This window comes from Manduca sexta, chromosome 16 (genome assembly GCF_014839805.1).
Source record: "Manduca sexta isolate Smith_Timp_Sample1 chromosome 16, JHU_Msex_v1.0, whole genome shotgun sequence".
NCBI classification, from domain to species: Eukaryota; Metazoa; Arthropoda; class Insecta; order Lepidoptera; family Sphingidae; genus Manduca; species Manduca sexta.
This window is the reverse complement of record NC_051130.1, coordinates 2,325,005-2,351,320: the sequence shown is the minus strand read 5'-3', so window position 1 is coordinate 2,351,320 and position 26,316 is coordinate 2,325,005. Positions and strand designations below refer to the sequence as shown.

Below are 26,316 nucleotides of genomic sequence, written 5' to 3'. Positions count from 1 at the left end.
TATATAAATTATTCTAAGTGTCGTTTTCAGGCTTACTCGTATAACACAGAGCTCTTTAGGACCCGTCTATATTGCAAACAGCACCATGCTATGTTAAGTAGTGTCGCGTCAGATCATTTCTTCTACCAAGTCTATAATACTGGACAGAAGTCTCGTTCAAAGAGTCCTTATTCATAAAAAAATCCCCTAGTGATAACTTAATGTTTGGTGCAGAAAAGCGATTCCCTTCTATATACTATAATTAAATTAATTGGTACAAGATTAAAGATGGCGGACGAAAACTGCGCTAAAAACGTGCGACGTAAAATGTAGCTGTCATGGTATTGCAAATTTAACTTTATTAGGATGTATAAGAGTATATAATCGGAAGTTGTTAACACCTACAAATCGTGTTAACATTTAGTTAAATCAAGGCCGTTTCTAGAACTTAATTTTGTTCGCAATCTTTAAACTAGTACGAATAACATCTATTATCTATTTAATACGATGCGACGTTTTGGCTAATTATGAAGCCATGTATTTACTAGGCAGCAATTATGGCGCAACACATTTTTTTTTAACCTGGTATTTTATTTTTGTTATGTTGTCCGACTTATACAAACGCACCGGACTTTCGGTTTCGTTTAGAGATAAACAAGATTTCACATACTTATTGGACACTGTAATGTTACCCAACATGCTGCTTAGTAAATACATGTATTCTGTATATAATGTCGCAATGTGTCGCTATGGACGGTGAATTGGCTATTGAGTTTGGCTGTCGGGCGAACTGCGTACGCGCAGCAATTTCAACCGAAGTTAGTCGCGTTAACTAAAATGTATTTGCGTCGAACTTCGCATCAGTTACTAGCATTGTACGAGAAATGTAAACAATCTTTTACGGCCTTGTAATTCTGCTCCTCCAATAAGATAACATTATATGGCTGATTTAATCAACAAACTTATTCCTCACCTTCGGGTCGACAGAGAAAATGGACGCATGAGAAAAAATTGTAACTTCCTTACATGACTTAGATTTGGTTTTTCTGTATTGATCCTACTACGCAACCTGAATCTAGAAATCAGCCATTAACGCAAGCAGACATTTGTTAACATTTCCAACACAACGCTGCTACAGCAGTACGCGCAGTATTCGCCTGGCGAGTCAGACGGCGGTGTGACTACACGGTGTAGAGATGCAGGTCGACGCCCCAGCCGGTGGCCGTGACCCACGCGGGGAAGGAGCGCAGGAGCCGCGCGTGTTCCTCGTGCAGCCGCAGCTCGCCGAACATGCTGTGTCCTGCCACCGACACGTCCGCCCACGTGTCGCTCGGCGGCGCGCTTGGATCACGCTGTGATGAAACAACATAAATATAGCTTCTTTTTTTATCTATTCTTAGTTGCGGCGATAGCGAAGTTGGTTGTGGAACGAACTGCCGAAACCATGTCCGCAGGTTCCAATCTCAAGGGTACACACTTCTGACTTTTCTAAAATTATTTCTGTATTCTTAGTGAATTATCGCTTGCTTTAATGGTGAAGGAAAACATCGTGAGAGATCTGCATACCTGAGAAGTTCTTGATAGGAATTTTTAAGGTGTGTGAAGTCTACCAATCCGCACTAAGCCAGCGTGGTGGACTAAGGCTTAATCCCTCTCAGTAGTAGAGGAGGCATGTGCCCAGCAGACGGACAGTATATAATACAGGGCTGATATTATTATTATTTATTCTTAGTTGCTTTTCATTATTATACCACATACCTCTATTCTGAGATCGATTGACCACGACTTAGGATCTCGCGCGTGGTGCAGCCCGATAAAGTACGTGGGTCTGAGGTCCGGACCCCACGTGGGTCCCACCAGCAACTTTTCAACCAGGTTGGTCCAAGTGATATGCGCACCGGCAGTCGGCGCCACTATGACGACCACGTGATTCGGACCTGAATTAAAAATTATCTGTTATTGTAATAACAAATCATTTTAAATCTTAAGTAATTATTTATACGGTCTATAATAAAACAATGTCATTTGTGGAGAATGTGGATTGTACGCAAATAATTAACCATTTCTTGGGGTAGCGTCACTTATGAGTCATGAGGACAAATGTTCAGTGGTACGGGCGAGCTCACGTATGAACAAATTGGGCGAAAGTGTACAGTAGCTGCGTGGCATATTTAAATCAATAGACGACGAGCATCTATTAAAGACCAATCGCGCTGCACATCGGCGCGTCAAACATCAGACCAACCAATCACGAGCGTGCTCACGACTGGCGCCTCCGCCTGTACCAGTAATGTTGAGCTGCAGCATCCTGACGGAGTCGCTGACGGTGGAGAGGTGCAGCGTGGCGTTGAGGCTGGCGAGCGGCGGCACGGGCGCGGGCGCGACGTGTGAGGTGCCGATCATGCTGAGCACGGGCAGGCAGTACGGCGCGCCGCAGTACAGCCAGTGCGCGCACTCCTCCGCCGACACCGCGCGGGCCCCCGCCACTGGACAAGGGAGTCGTGGAGAGGCGATTTATTATTTATTCAATAGTATCATGGCGAACATTTTTCAAGTTGGCTCGTTATGACGATTGGCGTAAAATTTCAACTAGTAATTGTTCTTAATATTGTTGACTTCACATGATATTTTGAAGTGTAATTAGCATGGTTTATCCCAAAACACAAAATGATACCTTCCTTCATACAATTACATTCATTACCTATCCCCCATTAAACCACAATACAACCGTGTTATACAAGCGTTCTCACCGAAATCCTTCACCGTATACGGCGTGTTGACATCAAGGTCGGGCATCCAGTAGATCATCTCAGGCGGCGTGTGCACACCTTTTATGTGCACAGTGCGCCTTGTGTGGAACACCATGATCCGCTGCGGCCGTGTGTCGCTGTACGCGAAGTGCTCGGGCACAAGACACGCCAGCACGGCAGTCACCACGCCCACGCCCATGCACACGTATATCTACGTACAGACATACGACAACATAACAATATGATTGTAATCTTTTATGGTCAAGAAAGCCACCTCGTAAGTATATATATTTTATTGATAAATGTATTAAAATCATATGACCAGGAAAGACAGTATTTTTCTTTTGAATGATATCCGCAATTATAGAGTAGTGTAACGCGAACGGAAGCTGTATACATGTACACCCGGCTTATAACACTGTCCGGACCGAGCGTATGCACTTCGCCTCATTCTCGTCCCGTCCGTCGCCGTACTCCCCCGCCAGCGCGTGGGGACGACACTCGAAAATGGAACATGCGCGCGCGCCGATGTCGTATGGTCATCCAATTGTATTTGCCCGTTTTATTGTTCTTTAACCCGTGAGAACAACACCGTACACCCATTATTATAGGATTATAATAGTAAATTAATACATCACTCATCATGTAATATTGAAGCCCTTGAAGTACTAACCATTATTCCTTTTTACAACATAATAAAATTGCGATAGTATTATGATCCTGAATTAATTTAAATCAAATAGTAAAACATGGAATAAACTATGTTACCAGCTTCCAAGGGTTCCTGGTCGCGATGAGGAGTGGCAGTATCCAACTGCAGGCGCCCAGCACTAGCAAGGCCATTAGTACCGCTATTATCACCTGCAAATAAGATGTAAGCAGTGTTAGCTACTGGACATAATAAGACCTCATGTCTCAGGATTGTGAGCGCAGTGGAATACCAAACAATATTTTGTAGGAGGATGCATGGCACGAGCATGTGCAGCGAGCCCAGCGCCAGGTACCACGTCTGCAGCGCCGGCACGCACCAGGAGCACTAAGGAGGATGCATGGTGGGTGACTCACGTCGGAGGGGCTCTCGGCGCCGGAGCGGCCCGTGAGCGGCACGAGCATGTGCAGCGAGCCCAGCGCCAGGTACCACGTCTGCAGCGCCGGCACGCACCAGGAGCACTAAGGAGGATGCATGGTGGGTGACTCACGTCGGAGGGGCTCTCGGCGCCGGAGCGGCCCGTGAGCGGCACGAGCATGTGCAGCGAGCCCAGCGCCAGGTACCACGTCTGCAGCGCCGGCACGCACCAGGAGCACTAAGGAGGATGCATGGTGGGTGACTCACGTCGGAGGGGCTCTCGGCGCCGGAGCGGCCCGTGAGCGGCACGAGCATGTGCAGCGAGCCCAGCGCCAGGTACCACGTCTGCAGCGCCGGCACGCACCAGGAGCACTAAGGAGGATGCATGGTGGGTGACTCACGTCGGAGGGGCTCTCGGCGCCGGAGCGGCCCGTGAGCGGCACGAGCATGTGCAGCGAGCCCAGCGCCAGGTACCACGTCTGCAGCGCCGGCACGCACCAGGAGCACTAAGGAGGATGCATGGTGGGTGACTCACGTCGGAGGGGCTCTCGGCGCCGGAGCGGCCCGTGAGCGGCACGAGCATGTGCAGCGAGCCCAGCGCCAGGTACCACGTCTGCAGCGCCGGCACGCACCAGGAGCACTAAGGAGGATGCATGGTGGGTGACTCACGTCGGAGGGGCTCTCGGCGCCGGAGCGGCCCGTGAGCGGCACGAGCATGTGCAGCGAGCCCAGCGCCAGGTACCACGTCTGCAGCGCCGGCACGCACCAGGAGCACTAAGGAGGATGCATGGTGGGTGACTCACGTCGGAGGGGCTCTCGGCGCCGGAGCGGCCCGTGAGCGGCACGAGCATGTGCAGCGAGCCCAGCGCCAGGTACCACGTCTGCAGCGCCGGCACGCACCAGCCCACGCACCACCACGCCGCGCGCCACATGCCGCGCCCACTGCTGCTGCCTGCACATGCACATATCGACCGATAGTACATTAAGCCACCCATTACTTAAAAATACAGTATAATAGCATACTGACTGGTCCCATATTATAGCTAGCGATTGCTGAGGTTTGATTTTCGAATATCAGACAAGGCAAAGTTATATTGGGCTTTTCTGCTCAAATCAACCCGGAGTCTGAAACTTGTGTTTGATATGGCGATAGGTTCCTCTCCTATCTCATTGTGGGACTAAATACTCATGGCAAAAAAATGTGTGCCCCGGTTGCACCTCTGCCCACTCTTTTGGGGACCGCTAAGGGTGTGATGTGTGTGATGGTATACCGAAGGGCCTGATGTCCGAGATCGTGGGCAGCAGCGCCCACAGCAGCGGCAGGAACCCGGAGCGCAGGCCCCGCACCGCACACAGCAGCAGCGCCAGCGCCGTCGTCAGCGCCGCCGCGTCGTGCCACAGCCGAGCCCCCCACCACCCGCGCCGCACCGCCACGGCACCCCACCGCGACCACAGCGTTATCGCAGTCCACCAGCATGCCGCTAATGCTAGACAATAATATATACTAATTAATACATACTTTTATCGTCTGTCTTTTTAAATAATATAACTTAAAAAAATAAAAAAATAAGTTTTTAAATATGATTGCTTTTTCATAGGTATGACTGTTCTTTGGTCATTAGTCATTGTTTATAGTTTCCTAATATTCTAATTATATAGCCATCTGTATAGACAGTTGTTTGTTTCTAGCAACAATATAAATGAATATCTGAATGCTGCTGTGCGTGAGTAGTGTCGGCGCGGTACCGGGCGCGGCGTAGAGCGGGCCGAGCAGCGGCGGCGTGGCGAAGAAGCGCAGGCGCGCGCCCACCACGTGCATGGTCATCGCCAGCGCCGCCGCCGCCGCCGTGCCCACCGCCACGCTGCACGCCTGCGCCGCGCAGCACACGCACACCCAGCGCCACCACCACACGCGGTGCACGAACACTGCGCACATACATACATTTTATCAATACCAATATTGCAAGGGATGAAAAAATATTAACACACACATCATGATTTTATGCCGCAAGGAGTAGGCAGTAGTATAACTAGTACGCCTACTACTGTGAAAAATTTAATTCTATGATGCAACAGAGGATTCTATGCTGATACTGAGCAAACAAAACTAATATTATTTTATCCAATCAGGGATTCGTGTCCGGAAAATCGGCAGCCGTGACGTCAGATGCTAGAGTTTTGAATGTATGTAATACATTGTACTCACACTGTCTCTTGGCGTCAGTCGCGTTGAGATGGACCTTGAAGAGCACGAACGCGATGGTGAACGCGCACATCGCGAGCGCGAGCGGCGCACGAGCAGACACCACCACCAGCCCCAGCACGTCGAAGTACACCGGCTGGCGCGACGTCAGTTCCACCTCACTCTCCAGGCTTTCGCTGCTCAGCAACCCTGTTTTCGATAACATTAACATAATATTATTATAGTAGCCTTTTCTAAATGAATTGTAAGCCGTAGGTGGGTTACCGTTGGCGAGCGCGAGCACGTTGTCGCCGGTGCGCTGCAGCGCGGCGCGCGGCACGCGCGACACCGTGTCCAGCGCCGTGTGGTACACGTACCCGTTCGTGCTCCACGCCAGGTCCACGCCTGCCGACAACACCGCGCCATCGCATTACCTCATACCGGGCGAGGGGGACCCGACACTACATGTAGGTAAGGATAATTATATACTACATAAAGAGAAGACGGCAGGGATCGGGTTATATCCCTTATAGGACCCTTCACCACTGCCTGATACTATTGTTATACCCAGGCTCGAAGACATATCGATATTCGTATCGATACTCCAAAAAATAAAGAGGAATAATCGGATTCCAGATATCATTATGTTTGATTTAAATACTGTATATCTTATACATAAACATTTTTCTCGACAAATTAACTTGAAAAAAATATATATATATAATTTTTATCATCTATGGCTTCAATCTTCACCTTAGATTGTTGAAGTACAAAAATTTATTCGGTTCTAAGATACTAGCAAATTAATTTTAATAAAATAATTAAAATGATTAAGGAATTCTTTTCAACATTTGTCAAACAATTTCCGCACATTACTAAATGTCGCACTGACCTGATAAGTTGCCGAAATCTCTAAAGATTCGGAAGTCCGTGTCAGCGGGTATGAAACCGCTCTCAAACAACTCTTGCGCAAGTGACGAGGCGAACGGATGCGGCACCACGCCGGCGTACACCTGTATACGGACACAAACGAATATTATTGATATATCATAGGTCATAAGCGGCGATAGCCTAGTTGGGTGTGGAACGGACTGCCAAGACGAATGTCCGCAGGTTCAAATCCCAAGGGCACACACCTCTGACTTTTTTTTTTTTTTCACCTCTGAATTTATCGTTCGCTTTAACGGTGAAGAAAAACATCGTGAGGAAACCTGCACATCCGAGAAGTTCTCTTTAGGAATTTCGAAGGTGTGTGAAGTCTACCAATCCGCACTAGGCCAGCGTGGTGGACTAAGGCCTAATCCCTCTCAGTAGTAGAGGAGGCCCGTGCTCAGCAGTGGGCAAGTATACAGAGTGGTGACGACATAACGACATTAAATGAAAACACGCACCCCACTAGTTGATCAAAACACTCTAAAATTATCAAAAAAGTTATTACGCAAAACTACAAGAATCTAATTTTTCAAACAAACTAAATGCGAAAATAATCTAAATTAAACACACCAGCCTTTATAATATTGTTTATTAACCTCATCTGACCTGTAGGCATTGCACGTAAGAGGCGTACGTACGTACTTATTTGGCGGTCCCTTTTGAGCGTAAAGTTTCATTCATGAACGTAATCTAAAAATGGTGGTCATGGTCACTAGGTTCACATTTCATGTAAACACTTGAACATTTAATCAAAACTAATACACACGCGTACGAACTACAAAAAGAAATGCCGACAAGGTGTCCGGCCGCCGCGCCGCGCCGCTGCGCCCGCACAGCAGCATCAGCTGATGTGCGTCTTACAACTTACATTATGATAATTTTTTAATAATATTGAATTTTGTTTCTAATTAATAGTTTAGTTTATCTATCCATACGTAACGCTGTATAAGAACGTTCTCTTCTTTCGAAGAGCTAATCATTCGATCGCGCTGTCTTCGTTTTCGGTAGCGCTTCCCTTACACCTGGTATTTTTGCCTACACTTACCTACATGTTTAGACAAAAATGTCGAATTGTCAACGTAGCTATCTTACCAGTTTACAAAACAAGTGGTGCGCCTCGGCAATCTTTCTTTGCTAATAATAATAATGTTATCTTTATGGTGATTAGGTCTACATACAACCAGCAATACAATAACATATTGTAATATTATTTCTGAGTAGCGAGTAGCACATTGTATTTAGTTGTATTACGCATGTAGGTAAATGAAATTGTTTTGAGGTGAATGACCTAATGAACTTGCGTGGCTAAATCGTAATGCATGTACATCATGTTCTAAAATCGTTAAAGTAAAAAATAATTCCTGCGGCTAAACCATTGATTGTAATTTGATAATTTTTGGTATACGTACTACTAACGTGATACTCGGTATGTGGTTTCATTTAATGTCGCTATGTCGTCACCACCCTGTATAATACAGGGCTGATATTATTATTATTATTATAGGTCTTAAAACTTGGATCTGGATATGGTGAATAACTTTGGACGTATACTTATAGTTAAGCATGATCTTACAGGCCGTATTGGAATAAGCTACCTTACCCGATAGTGTCACATATTCTTCACATTGATGTGTCATGTGAAAAAGATTCAAACCATTATTTGCAATAGGGGACCGGACTCATTTTTGTTCTTTATTATTATCAAATATTTACGTTATATAAATTATAACACAGAAAGATTTTTTTTTAAATCCGGTAAAAAATCAACAAGTTATAAGTTTTTTAATTTCGGTAGAAGGGGTAAGTAACAAGAAACAGAAAAGAGGCGCAATACCCACGTGTGACGTCATCGGGCATTACGACGCGTGCGTAAGAAAGAGATGAAGCGATATCCCCACTTCGCGCCCACTTCGGCACATAGTAATATTTGAAATATGAATTACTGGCTCATTTTTTTAACCAATTTTAATGTAGTTTTCGCAGGAGGGTATCTTTTTCGTATTATCAACCATTTCATATAGAATAATGTACAAAATCGAACACAGGCCGGTCCCCTATTTAAACCAAGTGAACGCAATCTTCCCAAATAGGACAATTTCGAACCTTCAGATCTCAATCTGATCTCAATTATTTAGATATGCTGTTAGAACTTGAGAGTTATAAATATCTAAATAATATACTTAATTACTTGCAGCCTAGGGGTACATATTATGGTACGGTGGACTTACCTCCATAATCCAGGGGTCGTGGGGCCCCGCCTGGAACAGGACCTCGCGTCCGCCGGCGCCGCACGCCTCTATGTTGATGAACGCACGCACCGACTTCGCCCACCTGACAACCACATGATCACAAATTATTTATACATGATTATTTTCCTGCAATTAGAGCCAATATGGTAGGTGCAATTGGATTGCAGGAATCAAAACAAACAATACATACATGTACCGTAAACTTGTATACCTGGATGGTACTTGTTACGTGGGGGTTGGGTCAAAAATCTTAAAAAATTGCGTTACGTTATACTTGAACGGCCCCTTATAAGATTTCAATTGATCCTACAAGAGATGCGGTTACTCTCGGTAAACTCCAAGCTACCATGTCATGTGTCGGGATATTTTTATCGAATTTTTGTGTATAAATTTTAATTGCTCGATTTGAAAATTCAAGCTAGGTCTTTTGGGCAAAGGTTTCCTGCTGAAAGCATAACGTGTTTAAAATATGAATAAACCACTTGTATGAGCAGTGGATTGAAACGTTACTCTTTTGGTAGAATATACTAGATATATTTGGTTGATTTACAATGTATAATTAATTGTGTGCGCCTGCGACACGAGTTTGCGAGTCAATGCCGCTGTCGGTCCCGATCGCTGTCTCCTCGGGTGCCGATCCCCTCACCCCTATTGCCTGCCGTCGTGTTGTGTGCTTGCACACCCCTTTACACTTGTACGTACTTGTGCTGGGTGATGAACCCGTGCGAGGCTTGCATTATGTTCTCCTCGGCGCCGTTGAACAGGAACACCGCGTCGTGCCGCAGCGGGCGCCGCGAGGCCGACAGCGTGCGCATCGTCTCGAGAAGCACCGCGCATCCTGCACCGTCGTCGCTTGCGCCTGCGGGACAAACATTGTCAAACGACACGATGCAACGTAGTACAATACAGATCACAACTGTATTCTGACATGACAACATTATGCTGAGCGGTCAAATACCGGTAACAGCCGCGACCAGCAATTTTGAATTGTTATTATTATTAGTAATTTAGATTTGTTTGTTTATGTTGCGACTGTGACCAATAAGGCGATTTTCTTTTTTGCTTAAGTTGCGAAGGCGTATACTGCACAGTGGAACCCTATGCTTATATTGATGTGGGCAGAAGATAGTATGATCGGACCACGCAGTCAACACCGTAATTCCTGCAAGTTATGTCGGACAAAGTGACTCTATATTATAGCTATTGGCTATATAAAACGCACTTTTTAATATGGATTAGTTCGCGTTCAAGCACATCACGCCCGTACAGTCCGTACAGTCATTCCTATAAAAATAAATAAATAAAGAAATAAAGAACAATTTATTGTCGCGGTACACTTGATGTATAACATATACATACATATATACATAACAAACAAAAAAATTAAGGCCTTATAATATATTCTATGTCTCAACCGCGAAAACCTAGGTGGCCATCTCAGCATAAACTGTCAAATGACAAATAAACACTGAACTGGTTTTAGTAGCCACCAAATGTAGGTACTTAAAGTACATGTTAAGTACCAAAATGATAAACTACATCTCCGTTATAATTTGAAATCATAGCTTCATATTACCATGTCGTATTTAACAGGTACTTAAAAGGGCAACCGACCGCTTGTTTTAATAAAACCAGAAACAATAACACACCTTAACCGTGTCATGGTCAGTAGACATGGTAATAAAAGGTGTGCGTATAAAAATGTTTATTTGCATTCAAAATGTTGAATTTTTTTAAATCATTTTTTATTTACACCATTGTATATTGAATAATCTTAAAAACAATTAATTATTTTGGGTAAAGCCTATAATTTAAATAAAAACCCTAAACTTTAAACAATTAACATAATATTTTTGTTTATAACTTTGAAGGTCCGTATTATTTTTATCATAATAACCGGTCAAGTGCGAATTGAATTCATTATAAAGGTCAGTCGGTTCGGGATCATGCTGTAGGTGTCCAGTTCAAACAGTCCGACACAATTGTCTATCTGTACACCACTCCGATTAGCATTAGATGCAATGGAATGCCCGTAAAAAAAAAAATTACTATAATCAGACCACAAGATAGCCGGCGAAGGTTATTTATACATATTTTTTCGAAAAAATTTAAATAGGTTAAAAAAAAACATAGACAAAAGTGCTGATTTTAAATATGTATGAAACTTAGTTTAGCAAAAATATTTCACTTAAGTCAATTAGCCCTTTAACCGTCGATATTATGTAGTTCCTATCATCATTTCAGACTAAAATATCAACATTTTTTGTCGAAAATTTTGACTAGGTTAAAAAAAACATAGACAAAAGTGCTGATTTTAAATATGTATGAAAATTAGTGTCGTAAAAAATGTCGCTTGGGACAAGTAGTCTTTTAACCGTCGATATTATGTAGTTCCTATCATCATTTCAGACTAAAATATCAACGACATTTTTTGTCGAAAATTTTGACTAGGTTAAAAAAAACATAGAAAAAAGTGCTGATTTTAAATATGTATGAAAATTAGTGTCGTAAAAAATGTCGCTTGGGACAAGTAGTCTTTTAACTGTCGATATTATGTAGTTCCTATCATCATTTCAGACTAAAATATCAACGACATTTTTTGTCGAAAATTTTGACTAGGTTAAAAAAAACATAGACAAAAGTGCTGATTTTAAATATGTATGAAAATTAGTGTCGTAAAAAATGTCGCTTGGGACAAGTAGTCTTTTAACTGTCGATATTATGTAGTTCCTATCATCATTTCAGACTAAAATATCAACGACATTTTTTGTCGAAAATTTTGACTAGGTTAAAAAAAACATAGACAAAAGTGTTGATTTTAAATATTTATGAAAATTAGTGTCGTAAAAAATGTCGCTTGGGACAAGTAGTCTTTTAACCGTCGATATTATGTAATTCCTATCATCATTTCAGACTAAAATATCAATGACTTTTTTGTCGAAAATTCTTAACTAGGTTAAAAAAAACATAGGCAAAAGTGCTGAATGCTGATTTCAAATATGTATGAAAATTAGTGTCGCAAAAAAATGTCGCTTGAGACAAGTAGTCTTTTAACCGTCGATATTATATAGTTACTATCACCATTTCAGACTCTAAAATATCAACGTATATTCATTTGCTCCTGACAAATGTTCAGGGTCTGAAAAGACTGCAGTTATTGAACACTGAAGAAGGCTCCAATCACTATCTGTGACTAGACAAGCCCAAATCCTTGTCAAGGAACACCGATTCCTACCTAGGATATTTCGCGAGGCTATTGAAAATAAAAAAAACATCTGGATTTCAATAGAAAAGATGGTTGGAAGCTTGCACCAGCCTGATATCCTTTTCTACATTAATTAAATCAGAATCCAAAAGACCGGCTGCCAGACTTCAAGACACTGTGAGCTCATTCTGCGTAGATAAGACCGTCAATAGCTAAAACAATTAAAAATTTTGTATCATTGTAGAATGTAGGTAGATATTGTAACTTTGACTATTCGGATGACCAACATCTCATTCCCCGCCCTAACCATGAAGGCTGCAAAGTCTTCGAAACGTCGGGAGAAAATTATAATATAAAAAACCGACATAAAACTCTTATAATAGTTTTATTTAAATTGCAGTGTCTGTTTCATTCAGATATAAAGCTGACCTTTAGTTTATTTCCTGTTATCATAATACGGCGATTAAGTCATCGAATACAAACATAATAATTAATTTGTTTGGCTGTACTAATTTTCCAAAACCAATTTTCATGGGACTTTCATTAACACATAAGAATATTATATCGATATCTAGTCTACATAGTAACTCGTAAAAGTATTACGCACGCACAGCCGCGAAAAGAACTAGCATCCACCATTGAAGTATATTATATAGACACGAACGTCCATATAAACTATTTATTCAAAATGTGAAGTAAAATGGCAAACAAAATGTCACTGTTATAACCTATTTATTCACTTGAACGGCAAATAATTTTACTTATTTGACTAATATTTTTTATTCAAATCCAGGTTTATACTTAGACTCTAGTTCTTATATCATGAGCGCCACTCCGTACACAACCGCAAGCTGTCAATATTGACCATACTAAAGTCAGTTTGAATGGATTGCAGTTCAATTCAGTTGTACACAGCGAATGTTCGGAACGCCAAATCTAGTACGTAGTACATACATATCGATGGCACCCACATTATCATAGATAAATCTTTGGCGAATTTAGGACACGCACATTCGCCGCCACAATGTGACGATATCACGATTACACGGGAATATACGTGTTATTCCCACCTGTATCGCTAAGCAAACAAGTGTTACACTACTGTAGGTAATCTACGCGCGTTTCCGGTAGACGCATGCGCAGATAAAATAACTATTCGTAACAAATAACAATAACTTGTATCGCGTTATCCTTGTTAGTAATACAATATTTTTTCCAATTAAATACATCTATAAGTTATATTATAAATACGAAACTCTGTCTAACGTCTCTAAGGCTGAATCACTGAACCGATTTCGATGGGTATGGAGATAGTTAGGCACTGGGAAGGATATAGGCTACATTTTATCCTGGGTAAATATAAAGTGAGACTTTCACGGGCAAAGCCGCGAGCAAAAGTTAGTTATTTATACTGTACAGATCTGTATTACTAAAATACAGTAGCGCTAATGCAACGGGTTAAAGTGTTGAATGATGTTATTTATTGATACTTGTCAATTACATTTCTGCAGATGTTTGGATTTTCGTTAGAAGTAAACCGAGAAAGAGCTGAACGGATATGAGTAAAATTTGGTTCAAGATAAACCAACCAGATTAAAATTTAGACTTTTTTGCCACGATTCACTGATGAGAATTATACTTCGGCAAATACATTATTAGAGACTTTCCCGCCCTCAGACCCACCACTACAACTCCTGTAAGCCAGGATCAGCAGTGGCACGCATGTTATGACACCGAGCAGTGTAGCTCGGCGAGTCTCAGGGAAAACTAATACATCATTATCCCGCAACGAAATTAATCAAACAGAAAGATGGGAGGAGTTGGAAATATTAATAATAAACAAATTATTATAAAATAGAGTTAATTCTAAATCGAGGTTTGATACTCTGTGCTGCTAAAAATAAAAAAATAATCTACTTTTTTTTAATCGAATGCCACGATAAATTATCTATTAAGCCTAGAATAGATGTATGATTAACAACACCTTTGTCACCCTTATCATTTCAAGTCGAGATAAAAATTACCGCTGTCCGTACGTAATCCTAGGACAGGAATGGCGAACCTTTAATGGTTAACGTGCCAATATTTATAACAAAAAAAAATTTGGCCTGTAACATCAGGACTGGTTTTATCTATTCGAGTGATAGCGACTTTTTTAATGACCCTACAATATTTTTGTTTGGCATATTATTCGTGTGGCCGAATTATTTTGTCAGGTGTCACAATACAAGGTGGACGGACGACCTGGCTAAGGTCGCAGGAAGTCGCTGGATGCAGGCCGCTTCCAACAGGTCGACGTGGAGATCCTTGGGGGAGGCCTATGTTCAGCAGTGGACTTCCTGTGGCTGAGATGATGATGTGTCACAATAAGCGATACGCGTGCCATCTCTGGCCTAGGCTTTGGAACTAGTCAAAGGCATTTCTAAACATGGGTTTTAATTTGCGATTTGTTTCCTGTCACATTGATTATAATACACCTGAGGACAATTTAAGTGCTAGTAGGTGAATTTCGAAAGTAGGTGTTATCAAACTAGGTGTTTGTCGCGGCTTCACCCGCGTAATAAGCCTAGCCTGTCTCAAAATTCCCTGAAACAATATAAGACGCATTTATTTATAAAAAAACTGGTTTAAATTTCCATTTATTCCAATGAAAGTAATTTACCAGGATAATTAGCTTATGTGCTAATCCAGGACATGCTCTAAGAGTGTGCCAAATTTCATCTAAATTCGTCGAGTTGTTTCTACCTTTACTTATAACATCCAAACCTTTTCCAAACTATAACATTTATAAAACTTACAGTAAGATAACCAGTTTCTGAATAATAAAAGTGAAAGAAACAGTTAAAGTGATACCCATAAGAATTATAACACAAACGTCGTTGAAGCCAAAGCCATAAGAGTTGCCACAAACTTAAGGTCATGATTTGGACGAACATAACAGTGACCTACTGTTACTGCCAATGAAGAAATTGGCCTTAATAATATGTCGAAATAAAATAACAGCTGTTGTACAAGAGCACATTTTTTTTCGACATTAAGTGTGTCGTGTTACTGCCATTTTTTAATAAACGATCTCAATGGCATTTTCGGTCTATGTCGAAAATGGACCAATCAGAACAAAGTATTTTTGACATGCGCACAAATGAGTTATTTTGATTGGTTCATTCTCGGAATCGGATCGAAGATAGAGGTTGGGATCGTTTATGAAAACGGCTGAGAGACATTCTCTATGCGTGAGAATCACCTCTACAGATATATTGTAGAACGATGGAAATGTGGTTAAAAATTTTATTATGCCGTGTTAAACAAATGTAGAACTATAAAATATACCACGTACAGTCACCCACAAAAGTAACTAAACAAATTTTAACCTTTTGTGCCCTGCCCCCCATCCCATCCGCCCACTTATCCCATTTCCCCCTCCGATACCTAAGCCCCTGCAGTCGTTAAGCCGTGCGAAACCAGTATACCGTTTGCAAGTTACCTTCGGTGTTGACTGTAAAGATGTATATTTAAAAAAAAAAAACCTTTTGAGTCCTTATAAACAATCGTTTTTTCTTTATTCAAATAAACTTCAAACGGTTAATTTTATTTTAGATACAGAGAAAAGAATATTTCGATTGAATTTATTTTATGTAAGCGTTTTGAATTTGGAATACGTTCGGCTACTTTTGTTTGTGACTGTACAATAACAAGTTTACGATCTGTGTGAATGTACACGTAAAAAATACAGGTACCATTCTCGATAAGTAAAATTCACCTCAACGTGGCATTGTTAAACAAGTTTTATAATTAGCAACAACGTAAGCACTATAAATGGATCGAGTTGTATGAAGTTAATTATTATATTATTATAGAACTTAACATTGAATACAAAAATAAATATCTAGGACTGTTAAGCCAATTTTGGATATTCATTTAATATTAATACATTTATATCTCAGGAACTACTGGTTCGAATTGAAAAATTCTTTAAGTGTTGGATTGCCCATTTAACTACGATGGCTGTAGGTTGTATAACATCACGTTAGGACCAATAGGAGCGGAGCATCATTCAAAAATGTTGCACAAACTGGGAAAATTTATTCCTTTTCAGAGCTTCTGTTGTGTGCACTACGTAAATGGTTAAAGTTACGCAATGAATATCGATACCGGAAATTTCAATTGTCGTAAGGGACAAACCATCACTTTTCAGGAGAGCCAAAAAACATATTTTTTTGTCTTAAATTCGTTGTAACTTTTTCATTTGTGATCGGATTTTAAAGGTGTCTAGAGAGCACTGATCTATTTTTTGTGCTCTTTCTATTAGCTTTATCCAAATTAACGTAGGTCCACTACTTTCAAAGATAGATGTCCCTTACATCCCACCAAAAATGAATAAAACGCCTATACACCCTTAGCTTAGTTTGGTTGCATAGGTTGTAAAGGACATTTTTACACAAATTAAACTAGCGTTTTAGGTAATAAATGTCACATTACCTAAATGTGAAGGGTAATAGAAGGTCCAAACTTAGAAAATTTTAAAAAATAAAACCCTTACTACATTTTTATTGTCTTTTTATTAGAGTAAATCGAATAAAAAAAAATAACATTCGAAGAAGAAATCCAAGTCTTATAATGAAAAATAATGTTCCTGTATAAAAAAAATAAATAAAAAAAATTCCCAATCCAGTATTTGGTACAAACTTTCATAATATTTTTTCATATTTTCTAAAATACTCTCACGTATCAAAATAATAAAAACTTTAAATATGTCTATCATAAAAACAATTATGACTAGTAACATAATACACAAACAATATTAATTATAAATCAATGGAGTTTCTTGCACACTTTACCCATATTTGGTAACGAAAGATCAAATACTCTAAAGTATGAAAATACTTATTCATCGTCCTTAGCCTCCTCCGCATTAGTCTCGGGAAGAGCATCTCTACCGAAAGCCAAAAACGGTAGCTCTAGGTATTCCTTGTGAATACGCTTCGGTATAATTGCATTATTGCATAACTTTTTCAAATCATTAAATTTATCTACTGATATAGGAAGACGATTTCCATACAATGTCGGCAAAACTGTTCATGGGATCTTGGTTTTCTACAACTTCAGCAATTGTTTCTTCGTCTTTTCCTTTCCTTGTCTTTGATCTTTTACCTAGAAATTTCCCATTACTAAATAAATCCTTCTTCTTCGCTCACCTAAGGCTATTATTTGGGGATTTTTATCTTCTTTCATAGAATACTTCACCTCTGCAATTATATCTATATGATTGTTCAAAGTCACTGTTCGTATCTTTTTTTTGAGTAATGTCAGTGAACATTTTAGACATCATATTATGTTCTGTTCTGAAATTATGTTTAGAAATGTTCTAAAATATTTATTTGGTATGGTTTTGCCCGTTTTCTTACCGATAATGCGTATGCTGGCCATTAGCTTGGAGCCCAAATGATAATTCGCTTGGTCTCCCTTTCAATAACGGCATACATAGAATCAATTGGCTTGTATTGATGCCTAGGTAATTAATAATATATCTGTACTCCTTGAATATTGACAGTAATTTAAAAAAAATGACTGATTGCGGTGAGTAAGTATTATTTAGTTTTTATTCTCCCCTGGGCAAGAATCGCAATATAATAAACATTTTCGATAGCCGGTTATTAATTTCAAGAAGGAATTCACAAACACAAGTTGCATTGTCGTTACCTCCACGTTTATCACGTCTATCACTCTTTCTCTCTCTACAAGAAACAATGTCCAATGTTAGTTTGGCTCTCATAGAATGTATGTGCAGTTATAAACGGCATATTTTCTGGAGTAGTATAGAACCATGCTCTCCCCATAATATGGGGTAGCCAGCACTTCATGTTAACCAAAACTTACAGTTAGTATATCTTTGAGATCAAATTCTGTGATCAAGTGAATATTAAATCTTTGATAGCTAGCTTTTTTCTCCGCAAATGAAAATCAATTTCCTTTTTTTCGTCCTTTCTTAATACATCTTCGTTTTCTTTTTTGTGCAGAGTATGCACTTGTCTTATTTTGGCGTATGGAAACGTATATTATAATTATTATTAAATATAGCAATGAATACTTTCTTACTCATATGAATTTAGAATTTTCTGGACAGTTTTCTAGATAGATTCTATAGAAATGTGTGATATTTCTATATTCTTGTGCCAATAAAAGACATTAACTATTCTTCTGGCATTAGTGCGATGAAACTACACATAGTGTTTTAAAAGAGTCAAACTAAGCTTTTGCTTCTTCACTATATATTGGTGCTTTACGTCTAGATCCTTCACCTTTATTTATGTAATATTCTTATGTTAGGCTTCTTCTACTTTCTACTAGTTTAGCCTTTTTATCTCTTAGTAATGCTTGGTTATTTACATCTTACAATCTAATCTTGCCGGCATCGTGGTTCAAAAAATGCTCAAATAACCTTTGTCTTTTATTTTATGATATTTCATAGCATTTATCTGGTAAATACGAATTTTCTATAATATTTTTTTCTTCTCTTACTTGATCTAATTTAATTTCCTTTTCAATCAATTTCAACTCAGTCCAGCATCCTTGCGTTTTTTTTATGTAATTTAACTTTGTTTGGTATTCTTAAGCGCATATTTAATTATTGACTTAGTTCTTAATCATTTCGTTTTATTTTTCGTTATTTGCATGTTTTTGGTGAACCAGACTCCAGAACTGCCTAAAGAATATTCTTTGTCAACAGAAAGAAAATCAAAGTGAAATTAAAATGTTTTTGTTGCACCTTTTTTTAGTAGTAGTTCTAAATTCGGCATCAATCGAGCTATTTACTTTGGGTGTTGAATCACACCATGAAGAGTGATCGGGATCAAGGCAGAAGCTGATGTGTTGTGTAGGCAGATACTTGTTACTGCCAAGTGTCTGAACGTAGTTTTTCCTCCTGGAAACTTTCCCTAATCCCAAGTGTCGAGCTTTGAAACAGATTCAATTTGATAACTACCAATGGTACGCATAGATAAAATGATGTTGGTATGTAAAATAATATGAGTAGCTCTATCAATATAAGGTTCCGATAAAAGCATAGAGCCTACAAGCTGATGAAATCTTGGAGGTTCAACAACAATCAGAATGTCAGGCAATCAGAACAATTTCTGCTCGTCATTCAAAGCAATAAAAAAAATATTCACATTATGACACATTTGAAACAACTTAATTAAAGATAACATATTGTACAAATATTATGGTTAATCTATACATATTACAAAACAAAGTCCCCTTAAGCTGTCTGTCTGTATGTGATAAATTTTCACTAAATCTACTGAACGAATTTTCGTACGGTTTTTACTAAAAGATAGTGCAATTCATGAGGAAGGTTTAGGTTGATAGTACATTACGGTTTTATGTAAATAGACTGAAATATAACGATTACTATTGAAGAGGTGGCGTGATTGTAATAAATCTCGTAGGTCGAGATTTACGCGGAAAAAAAATTGTGATACATTGATTTCCACGCGGGCGAAACCGCGGGCATAGCTAGTTTTATTATAAAATTCGAATAGATAGCTCATAAAACTACGGTTAGCGCCTCGTTTTGCTTAGAGCACAGCTTTAAATGGGAACTGAGAATACCTCTCATTGACTCTCATCAATACAATTAGGAAACAATTTACAGGAATAATAGTATCTCGGCGCGTGTAACGTCTCTTAGCGCCATCGATACATAAAATAGGCCAAAGCAATTGTTTATTGGTATGGAAACTTCAACCTTATTTCTAAGGGAATAAAGGCGTGCTCTCCGTACATTCAGCGGAAGTTGACCTTCGAACCGCGTTAAATGAACACAAAATATATTTTCACTGCACAATTGCTGATAAATGGCAATCAATTTCCGTTTATTTTAACTGTAAATACGCAATAATAACTTTCAAGTTCGATGCTAAATAAGGCAAGTTTACAACAGTGGCGGCTTTACGAGTTAAAAATAGTGCAGAGAGCAGACTACATTTTGTTTCGAAAGTCTTAATAGTCTAAAGTTAGTATTATAATGTCTTAGGGTTAATTTTTTCAACCCTCTGACAATTTTTTTTTCACATTATATCCTAACTGAATTTAAAAGTTAGATTAATTGTCAATTTATTTCCTTTGCATCGTACTTTATTCTTAGAATTTTTTTTTTCTGATTTTCCAATCAGGCCTAGTATTCCAAAATGTGTGAATTTTAGACTGAATGGAAGAATCGCTTATGTTACAAATAACTGAATGCAGATTTTTATCCTGACCACGTTTGTTACTTTGACAAGGGTTGGCTTATACAAACACTCCGGACTTTTCGGTGAACGCTTTAGGCGCTCGCAACTCTTGGAACTTAAGCGACTATGGTGAGGACAACCCACTAACAGGTTACGAACCTCGGCTCAGGGCGGTCACTGGGAGAGGATGAGGCATCAAATCATGGGCGCCGGGAGGGGGAGTGCAAGTAGGTGCACGTGAACCCCCCTGCCCAGAAATAAAATGGGAACTATCACCCAGAGTTTTCTTTATGATTAAGCTTTTTCAAAAAACCGCGCGAATTGAAATTGAAAAAAAAAAAAAGAATTTTAAAAATCGGTCCACAAATAGCGGAGTTATCGCGTAACAAACACACAAAAAAAAAATAGTGGAATTGCGAACCTCTTCCTTTTTTGACGTCGGTTAAAAAAAACTATGATATTATGTAGTATAGTGCGTAGGCGCAGATACACCCCCCTAAAACTAATCTTAGCGGCATACATCAAATTATGCCAATGTATAGACGGATCGATCAGCATGAACTGGCCACTGTAATTTTTCATAACCACCGTCCAAAACATTGAATTGATAAGACCCAGATAGCACTGAACAAACACAGCACTCATTGTAAATAGTCGATAAGGCCCATCGTTATCATTTACATCAGCAGGTGGTAGGTGTCCGCTCGGATATCGACTACCGTACACAAGGTGTAACCCGCCATACACAAATATCGCGTTCCGGGATCGCTCTGTGTATATATAGTTTCAAACGGCATAATTGTAACGACTGGCGAGGGATAATGATCTCTTGTCAATCAATACTCTATTTGTGCTTCGTTTACCATCAGGTGCAGTAGATCACACCGTGCCAGCATGTCTTGGGATTAATTTTTCAACCCTCTGACAAAATTTATTCACATTATAACCTAACTGAATTTAAAAGTGAGATAAATTATCAATTTATTTCCTTTGTATTGTACTTTATGCTTCGAATAAATTTTGAAGAATTCAAATAACCCAAATCCTACCGGCTTCCCTTTATGTAGAATTTATGTAAAATCTAATTATCATTACAACGATTTGCAGACAGCAAACATGCAAATTGGTACCTAAATGTTGTTGGCTTCTCTAACGGAAAATTTCACCTTTCGCTAACGCACCGTGTCCGTATATAATAACAGCATTTGGAAGTTCACTACTGAACATAAGCATCCTCTAAAGACTGTCACCCTGTTAGAAACAGTCTGCTTCCACGAGTTCTCGCGGCCTTGATCCGTCATATAATACTAAGAAATTATTCCGACTATATCATTCAAATCTTAACGCAACAGCGCTTGAGGCGCGAAAAAACACATGTATTTATGTAGCGTATCTTATAGCTATTTGTTATTCTTAATAACCAATTGTAGGCGAATTGCAGAAATCCATTATCGCATATTGAATTGACGAATTCAATTTTCGTAGGGAAATAGACCGGCTTTATACCAAAACGGAGCAGTCGTTATGTGAACATTAAAACTTGTAACATTTTATATATTAAATGAATGTGAAATCAGATTTTCAAATAATGCCTTTTTCATAAAGACATAATATTGTTGTTATTTGCCATATTTTTTTTAGACTTTCCCGCCTTCACACCCACCGCTACAATTCCTGTAAGCCAGGATTAGCAGTGGCACGCATTTCATGACACCGAGCGCTGAAGCTCGGCGAGTCTCAGGGAAAACTAATTTGTCACTATCCCGCAATGAAATTAATCAAATAGAAAGATAGGGAGGAGTGGAAATATCAATGTCCACTTCCCTCCACAGCAAAGCGGGAGACAAAGTAATGAACTAAGGAGGCGTTTTAACCTCAAGGATAGGGACGTTTCCAACTAGATAAGCTAGTTATAAAACACCACGTATGTATCGTATTATTATGACCAAATTACACAAAATCATTATAAATTGTAGCCTATGTGTTATTCTGATGTATAACCAGTATTACTGTAAAGTTTCATCCAAATCCGTTCAGTACTTTTTGCGTGAAAGAGGAACAAACATACATCCATCCTCACAAAATTTCGCATTTATAATATTAGTAGGATTACTCGAACTTATTTAATCACGATATAACGTAGGCGGCGCCACGGGCAATAACTAGTACTTTACACGTGGGTCGATGTGTAGTTAATTGAAGACACTAACACTAACGTGTTGCGTGTCATCCACGGCTCGCCCTTCGAGCTGTGACAGCGCAAGCCAGCGACACCCGCCTTCGCTCACGAGTCACGCATAGGGGCGGGTTATTAGATCGAAATTCACATTGCATGGATCATCGGAATACCGAAGAGTACAGATTTTTCTATATGCTAAATGTGCTGTATATTCATTTTTAACCGACTTCCAAAAAAGGAGGTTTTCAATTTGATCAAAACTGGGTCATTTATCAAGCGATAATTTGAATTTTTATAAGAAATGTTTTCAAAATTGGTTCAGTGGTTTGGTTTTTAAACCGAAATAACTGAAATAAGTATGTCGTCCAAGTAAACGAAATTGCGAATTTTACTTTCCTGTGACTTTTTTTGTCTTTAGTTTGGTTGAGCCTACTTCTTACATACATGTATATAGGTAAACAGTATATAGGTAATGTTAAATTACTTTTTGGCTTTTATCGATTTTTGAAGGTCTAGACTTAATGTCATTTCGTGAAACTGCCATAAATTTTTTTTTTTCAAATTACGGATCATAAATTTTTAGTTGAAAAACAGGATATCCCATAAAATATAAATCACCTGGTCAGTCTACTCACGCACCATACACACCAATTAAACATACCACGCCTGTCCCGCGGGGGTAGACAGCGCAACACATAAACATTGAGTAATCAAGCGGCTATTTACATAATTGTCGTATAATGTACCAGGAGTGTTATTAGACTTGGGAGGCTAGAAGTTCTGTTTTACGAAATTGAACGCAACACCAAATATTTTAAAGTTGATTTTCTGGAATCACTGAGATCGAGCAGAAACGTTTGTCGCTTTTAGTGTGACTTTTACATCGACTTTGCTTGTGAGATTGCTATTATTTCGTACTACCATGATGTAACAAATGAACCTTTCTACTACATCAAGGAAAAAAATCTTTCGTGGTCCACCTATGTGAACTACGCGAGTTGATCATGAGCAAAAGACACAAAACACCTTATGCATAATAGCCGGCATACAACTTACGTATAATACTACTAAGTATATCAGGTGGCAGTTTGCAAGTTGTTCGCCGGCTACTGCTGACACCACACTTCGAGCGAATACTGACATATTTGGCCAATGCAACATCATCGTACATAAAGTTTCCAAGGCTATACTGTTTTGCCCAAAAGTGTTGGTCCAAAAGACCCAACAATTATGACGAATACGACAGGGGTAGGTAGGGTCAGCATAATAGTCACATACCTGGACTATCAGTGACGGAATCGTAATGACAGTTCAGCAGCAACGCCGTGCGCTGCTTGGCGCCGCGCGGCCGCCCCCCCGCGCCCGACACGCGCGCCACCACGCTCTGCACGTCGCGGTACACGTTGTTCATGCCGTCCAGGAACGTGAGGGCGAACCCCCCGCTCGCCGTGTGCAGCTCGTACTCCACACGATTGTGTGGGGACGCCGTGCGGGCGATCTCCTTTAGGGTTTCCACTAGTATACGCACTGCTACCACTTCGTTTTCGTAGCTGCCTGCCACCTGGACATACATTGCTTTGCTGGGAATTTGTGATAAATGATCTTATTTTTTTTCTATTGGGTTTCATGATATGGGTTGTGAATTTCTTAGAGATTACTGTCTATTGCAGGTTTTCAGGGTTGCAGGTTATGTGTGAATTTTTAAACTAGATAGTTGGCAAGTCCCTGTTCACTGAAGAGAAGCAGATGTTCTATGCGATTTTATTGGTGGATTTTTATGTCGCTCACCATTCTGCTACCTCACTCTACTTCAATGGACAGGCAGCCTTCTACTCTCAGTCTACAGCTATGTTACTGGCTGTAAAAGTGTGTCTGACTGAAAAATTTAGTCAATATTCTGCAACTGATAGTGAAAATTGCACCACATAAAACAATCAAAGATATGATGATTAATGTTTTAAGAAGATAAAACTATAGATTGTGATGGCTAATTTTTAAAATATTATGATCATTAATTTTGTTTTACATCAAGTGCTGTAAATCTGAATTTCAGATGCAATATTCCATCAGAAGATGTTACACTTTTAAAATTTATTTATTGCAAGTTTTTTGTAAGACATTTACTATTCTTATTTGTTATCAGGCAGGCAGTTTGCTTAACTGATATGCCTGTATCCTGCAATTCTCGATTCTGTTTCACTACCCGGCAAAATATTTGTCAAGTTTGTTCTTAAAACTGTTCCCATTTTCTGCTATGACCACATCCTGTAATAGTTTGTTCCATGCTCTTACCACTCTGTTCATCAGGAAATGCATGTGTGGTTTGTTATTGGACATGGTGGAGAATAGTTTTTTTTTATGGCCCCTGAGAGGAACATTGATATCTTGGTTAAACATGTTGATGAACATTTAATTATGGATGTCATTTAATAACTATTGTTATTATCTTTTGAATGTGATTTTAAATCTTTTAAAAGACTTACCCGTGGCCCAATAGAGGTCAAGTTGACAAGGTGTTCATGAGCTATCTCTGCTATGAACCGATCTGGTGGAGCCGTCTCCCTGGTCAGTGGCTCAGGGAGGTTGTAGTCTATGAGGGCCACTCCTATCACTGACAACCCTGACACCGCCAGTGCTGCCACCAACCACCAGACTGACAAAGGGGGCCGTGGCACCACATTTTCTTTTACCAAGTCTTCTGTTGCCTGAATAAAAACAAATATAATACCATAAGTTCTTATACATTTTATTTAATAGAATTAAATGGAAATATACATTCAAATGTGCAATATATTCTGAAATGTTGCATTGCACGTATGAAATATTTTATAGCACTTTTATGCTTTTATATAAATTAATATTTGTTTTTCTGCATGTAATATAGTAAGTATCTATAGTAACATGATGATGGGATCACCACATCCATGGTCGACCTATTTGGAGGTCGATACGAAACTAGATTTATATCGGACGTCCTTACGTGAATAATGTGCGTATAATTCGACAATGAAGCTGAACGAGCGCCTGTTAATTGGCCGATTGTGGCCCCGAGCCGAGGCTGCGACGGGTTTGTCACAAATCATAACAGAATCATATAAGATGTAACATGGATACAGGTGCGCCGAAAAAAATCCTATAGTGCTACATAAATTTAAGCTAAATATCCATTCACAATAATCACATAAAAACGTAAATAAAACTATGATATAAAAAATTATAGAACAATAATATAATAAGATAATACCATACCACTTTGGTCGGCATGTCCAATTGTGTTATTATTTTTTCACATAAATTACAAAATATTATTATGGCGAAGTAAATAGTTTTTTTTCATGTAATTTTTTTTTCGTTTTGTACGAACATCGAACGTCAAATCAACAAACAATTCATGATCATTCTGCGGCGAAACATAGACTACATCCTTCTTTTTTATGCAGTTTACGTAACCTCGTTGATAGATATGCCTGAAATATTGAATGAGATATTGATCTGTTTTCAATAAAAATTCCACTATATATTTATCAAAGCATTTAACTATT

General features: G+C 39.4%; 1 protein-coding gene across 1 annotated transcript; it reads right to left on the bottom strand.

Moving 5' to 3' along the window:
• Positions 1-473: 473 nt before the first annotated feature.
• LOC115446212 (endoplasmic reticulum metallopeptidase 1) lies at positions 474-26,189 on the bottom strand. The gene is made up of 16 exons (XM_037439164.1): positions 26,024-26,189; positions 25,258-25,479; positions 24,053-24,335; positions 9,862-10,018; positions 9,139-9,241; positions 6,870-6,990; positions 6,263-6,382; positions 6,002-6,187; positions 5,542-5,721; positions 5,067-5,282; positions 4,599-4,747; positions 3,498-3,590; positions 2,730-2,940; positions 2,265-2,465; positions 1,738-1,916; positions 474-1,331 (listed from the first exon to the last, which is right to left on the bottom strand). The coding sequence occupies exons 1-16, from the start codon at positions 26,036-26,038 to the stop codon at positions 1,161-1,163; spliced, it is 2,607 nt and encodes an 868-aa protein (XP_037295061.1). The 5' UTR covers positions 26,039-26,189; the 3' UTR covers positions 474-1,160.
• Between the last annotated feature and the right edge of the window lie 127 nt (positions 26,190-26,316).